This window comes from Stegostoma tigrinum, chromosome 18 (assembly GCF_030684315.1).
Source record: "Stegostoma tigrinum isolate sSteTig4 chromosome 18, sSteTig4.hap1, whole genome shotgun sequence".
Lineage (NCBI taxonomy): Eukaryota > Metazoa > Chordata > Chondrichthyes > Orectolobiformes > Stegostomatidae > Stegostoma > Stegostoma tigrinum.
The window spans coordinates 31,805,257-31,811,256 of NC_081371.1; the positions used below are offsets into that span (position 1 = coordinate 31,805,257).

General features: G+C 40.3%; 1 protein-coding gene across 1 annotated transcript in view; it reads right to left on the bottom strand.

Moving 5' to 3' along the window:
• bmt2 (base methyltransferase of 25S rRNA 2 homolog) overlaps positions 1-5,659 on the bottom strand; it is a 91,607-nt gene extending 85,948 nt beyond the window's left edge. The window contains exon 1 of the mRNA XM_048549446.2: positions 5,462-5,659. Within this exon, the coding sequence (XP_048405403.2) occupies positions 5,462-5,642 (181 nt within the window). The 5' untranslated portion in view covers positions 5,643-5,659. The remainder of the gene's footprint in view (positions 1-5,461) is intronic.
• Positions 5,660-6,000: the final 341 nt, after the last annotated feature.

Here is a 6,000-nt window from a genome sequence, read left to right on the forward strand (position 1 = left end):
GTTTAGTGAATTAATTCAAAATTATGAATGACACATTTCCTCTATGAACAAAAAGCCCACTAAAACATTAGTACAGCTATGGCTAAGAGTGTCATCTAGAATTGAAAAGGCGTTTTTAAAAAAATTTAATAATCAAAGGATGATCAAGAAAGTGATTTAAGGTGTGAAAATGAGAGTAAATGCACAAGGCACAAAAACAGACAATAACAGTTTTACCAGGCATTTAGCAGGAAGAAATTAACAAAAGTAGAGGCAGAGATTGGAGAAATTATAATGGTGAATGAGGAAACAGTAGAGTCATGAAAGAAAATGCATCACTGAAGGTTATAGAGAAACAAGAGTCTGATGAAACTGAGAAAATTATAACTGATATTAAAGTTCTTTAGAAATTAACAGGACCAAATGTCAGACTACCCATAGGATCTCTCAGCCTACGCTTCAGGGTTTCAAAAGTGCATATCCATGTGTTTTGATCTTCCAGAATTTCCCATATTCTAGAATGTTCCCATTAGAAGGCAAAAATGATAGTTAAGTAAAGAAAGTGAGGAAAAAAATTCTAACCATATACCAGTGATAATGGGAACTGCAGATGCTGGAGAATCCAAGATAATAAAATGTGAGGCTGGATGAACACAGCAGGCCAAGCAGCATCCCAGGAGCACAAAAGCTGACGTTTCGGGCCTAGACCCTTCATCAGATGACCCTCTGATGAAGGGTCTAGGCCCGAAACGTCAGCTTTTGTGCTCCTGGGATGCTGCTTGGCCTGCTGTGTTCATCCAGCCTCGCATTTTATTATCTAACCATATACCAGTTAGGTTGATATTAGTGAGACAAACGCTAAAAGCTACTGACAAAGATGCACTGCACACATCAGGAAATTCACAATGGGACTATCCTTTGCAGTTAGTGGTAAAACACATGCACCACCACTAACATTGGGGAAAAACACAAATCAGTCCACATGACTGAGTCAAAGGGATCTTACAGAGTAAGGCAGAAGTAGTGAATACTAGCATTCTCTACTCACAGGGAACTGTGGAGGCTAGTTTGCTGAAAATGATTAAAAGAGAAGGCAGATAGATTTTCGAAATAGTTGGGCAGATGTGGGCTATGAAGAGCTGACTGAATGTTCAGGCAAGCTTTCTGTGCAGAATGGTCTGCTCTTGCTTCTATTTCTCATGTTGCTATCCCAAGGGACTGCCTAAAAAGATTTTCTCATAATTTCAAAAGTTTGGCAAGTAAATACAGTGCAGAAGTATCCAATGCAACAGCAATAGGATAACATTCTGATAATCTATATTCATGCTACTGGTTCAGGATAAACATGTTTTAGAACCCTGAGAAAACCCCTTTACTAATCTTCAAAATAATGTCATAGAATCTTTCACATCTATCTCACAGGTAAAAACTACTTTGATTTCATACCTTATCTAAAAGATTGCACTTCTTAAGCAGTGCACCGGAGTATCCATCTAGATTTTATATAAACGTTTCTGGAGCAGGTCTTGAATCTGCAATCTGATTAGAGAAGGGTGCTCCCACTGAACAATGACTGGCACTTTGGAAAAACAAAGACCTTGTCCTATGAAAAAGCAACATTACTAATACCTCCACAGTTTTTGTGTAATCCTTCATTCTAGTTCCAAGGATACAGTTCCTTGAAGATAGATGAACTAGACAACTAATTATTCAAAGAGTAGCTGACTAAAGAGATGTCAGTTGTCTATTCCAAACCACTTGCAAAACATGACTACAGCATAATTAACATAATCATCACTGTTGGAATTTTCCATTTTTGACTGACTTCAATTTTACAATGAAATATCTTTCAATTCCATCACAACAATGATTGTTAAAATAACACTGTTCTCCTTTCTAACAAGTCAAAATTGAACTGCTAAAAATGCAGTCAAATTAATTGGTTGTTTTAATCCAAGTAAGTTATTTCCATCATTCAGTGCAACAAAACATGCTGTTCGTTTATTGCTGAGCAACCCTCCTGATCCCCTCAAATTTGGACCATGTTAAGATTGCAGGTTTGCACATTTGTTGCTCAAAGTGATCTCAAAATGGGATTACCAAATATGTGTAAACCTTAAGGCAGCAAATGCAATACTTCAATGCTACAGCTTTTCAAGTATCACAAAGAATCTCAAATTGACCTACTCACTATGTTTAATAGTAACTAAAACCTTGTGCTGAAGATGCAGTGTCTGTTTAGAATGCAGGAATTACCAAATAGCACGTGCACAAGAAATGAGCAATGAAATTTGCCTTCTGTAATGTACACTAAAACTGTTTTGACAGACAAACAACTGAACGTGTGTGCATCTGCCCTTCAGCAAGGGAACTGTCTTGACATCCTCAGCATATTCTTGAATTCCACCTCTCATTGTAGCAAGAGTCGGTGACAACCACACAAAAGTAAATGCGCAATGGAATTAAAAACAAAGAGAACATCCCACAAATTAGATATCAAACAAAGAGACCATAAGAAGCCCAGTTCATCACTTCATAAAACTCAATCATATCTTTGTGACTGAGCATTTAATTAACAACCTAAGAAAGTACGATCTATGAACTTTAACACAAAAATGTACAGGGCAGTTAAATCTTATTTATCATCTTTAACTGCTAGGAATTGTGATTACTTGTTTTAATTCCACTATCAAATCAACACCTGCTGACATGATTTTTCAACAAACCAATTATGCCTCTGCCACATGCAGCAATTTATTGAGAAATTACTGATGTACGCCAAAATAAAACAAGCGGGTTGCATAAAAGGGAACTAGTAGATGTAGTGTATTAGACTTCCAGAAGGCATCAAATATGGTGCCACATAAAATGTTACCACATAAGTTAAATGTTTATGGAATTTGGGGCAAGATATTAACACATTTACAAGGTTGATAAATTAACAGAGAGCTAGGCTAAATAGATCATTTTCAGATGGCAAACTGTAACAGTTTCTATGGGACAGGGATCAATACTGGAGCCTCAAGTACTGACAAACTTGTTATTGACTTGGATGAAAGAACCATGTGTATTACACAATGTGAGCTTTTCCACAGTGGAAGGAAGAGAATATTATTTAAACAGACAGAGAATAGCGTGGTACAGAAAGATCGGGGCATTGTCGTACACAAAACATCAAACACTGGCATTCGGTACAGTAAGAATTAGGAAGGCAAATAGAACAGTCTATACTTTGCAAAGGAATGAAGTATGAAAGTTATGAAGTTTTGTTACAGTTGCATAGGGCTATGGTGAGATTACAATTAGACTATTCCATGGAAGTGAGAAGGTTTGCTGTACTGATCCCTAGGATGAACAGTTTGTTTTATGAGGAAAGGCAGAGAAGTTCAAGTCCATACTCACTGGAGTTTCGAAGATTGAACGGTGATACCATTGAAACATAACAAGTTGCAAACAAGCTTAACAAGGTAGCTACTGAGAGAACGTTTCCCTTTGAATGAGCAATCTAGAACCAAGTGGCACATTTTCAAAATAAGCAGTCTCCTGTTCAGAATGAAAGAAATAGGAAATTCTTCGAGAATTATTAATCTTTGGAATTTACTAATCTAGGCAGCAATGGAGACTGTCCTAAATACATTCAAGACCGCATCAGATATTGTGTTTTAAAAAGGGTCAGGCTGGAAGGTGAAGTTAAGGCTTACATTCAGATCAGCTACATTCTTATTAATTGACAAGGGGTCAAATAGCCTACTTCCAATACAAGAAGTGTTTCTGCATAAAAGACTTGCCTGGGCCCTCTCACAAATACAAAGTGTTTCAACAGAACCATTATTAGATTTACAACTGTTGTTCTCAAAAAGCAAATTCAACACATACTAGCAGTCAGCAATGTTTCATGTTTACAAATACAAATACAATTAGCATGCTGTGTTTCAAATTTTTATCTAATGACTTTATTTCATAATCGGTCCACACAACTGTGTGCTTTCTTTATAAATAGCTAGTATAGCTTAGTGTGCAGCTAACCTGCTCAAAAGATCCAGATGCATGCAAGCTCTCCACAATTTTACCAGCCCATGTGTCATTAGCTCTACACAACATCCAGGTAGGGATCCTGGGAGCCAGAAGTGCCTTCTATTTAAAAGCTTTCACAATACTGCTTATATCAACTTGTACTCCACCCCAGGGAGTAGAGGTCACTGCTACTTTTGAACCAATACACCTTTTCCTATTAGCCCCGAGGACACGTATTGTGTAGCATACCACCATCAAATGCATTTCACAACTGAAGTATATTTACGATATATTATGATATCAGATAACAATTTTTTGGGTCTCTCCAGCATAAATAACAACACAACCAAATTAGGGCAGCATGGTGGCTTAGTGGTTAGCACTGTTGTCTCACAGCGCCGGGAACCCAGGTTCGATTCCAGCCCTGGGAGACTGTCTGTGTGGAGTTTGTACATTCTTCCTGTGTCTGCATCGGTTTCCTCTGAGTGCTCTGGTTCCCTCAAACAGTCCAAAGATGAGCAGGCTGGGTGAACTGGCCATGCTAAATTGCCCATAGGGATGTGTAGGTTAGGTGGGTTACAAGGAGATAAGTCTGGGTGGGCTGCTGTGAGGTTTGGTGTGAACTTTTTGGGCCAAAGGGCCTGTTTCCACACTGTAGGGATTCTATTCTATTCATATGACCATCAGGTAGATGTGGATTAAAAGTTCAGGCAGTGTTCAAAACTTACCACTATCATTGTTTGGTGTTTTGCAACCTCAATACAGTGAGTCAGAAATTCACACAGCGCAAACACAGATTCAACTAACGGATACAGACATCAAAATAATTCAAACTTCTGGAGCACACCGCGAATGTCTATAAATGCGATTAGAATAAATGGAGAGGGTAAAAAATAACAAAAACTTGTAAATGCCCATAACTCACTTTATACAAAAAAATTACATCAGCATATGCACAGAAAAAATATTTACCAGGCAAGGAAACTAATGGTAATCATTACTCTCCTAAGGGTCACAAAATTTTTTTAAAAAAGCAGATCGCCTCCAAAAATACAAAAATAAATTGTGAAAGCGAAATACCACGGACGCCAGGGTGTGAAATAAAAAGGAGTGCTGGGGAAGCTTAGCATGCCTGGCAGCCTCGGCAGAGACAGGAAAAACAAAGGTAGAGTCCAGGATAACACTCGCTGAAAAAGCGAGCACTTGTTTTTGTCTGTATAACACAAATAGGAGGATTAATACACAGACTGGAAGATAACCGATTGTCAGCAAACCGAATTAGTAATCGGTGATCTGTCGAGCTACGGGTTGTTGTACTCTGCAGAGAAGCAGTAGGACGGGGGGGTGGGAATAACCCACTCACCAGCTCAACCCACACCCCGCCCCCCCAAACTCTTCAGCCGGGAGAGGGCTCACTCCATTCCTCCACTCCACAACCACCCCCCCCCACCTTCCTCTTCATTATCACCTTCTCGATATTTCTTGCGCAGTTTCCTGTGGACATTCTTCACTACACCGGAGAGTTTCTCCTGCTCCCTCTTCCGGTCACCTTCCGAGGCCGAGGCCGCCGCCTCCTGTTTTCCGACGAGCCCTGGCCCTGTCGCCCTCTGTACAAGCCGAACACCAAGGTAGCCATCGGCCTCCTCCATGATAGTACCTGATCGGCTCCGCTCGGCAACAATCGGCAATGCTCGGTTCAGGCCCCGCCCAAACGTAGTCCATTGGCTGAGACGCCCTGACTGGCGGTGACGTCAGAGAGGCTGAACTGCGCTGGTGTCAGGGTAGACCGACTGCATTTGGAAGAGATAATGGGAACTGCGGGTGCTGGAGAATCCAAGATAATAAAGTGTGAAGCTGGATGAACACAGCAGGCCAAGCAGCATCTCAGGAGCACAAAAGCTGACGTTTCGGGCCTAGACCCTTCATCAGAGAGCACATCAGAGAGCTCTCTGATGAAGGGTCTAGGCCCGTTTCATCAGCTTTTGTGCACCTGAGATGCTGCTAGGC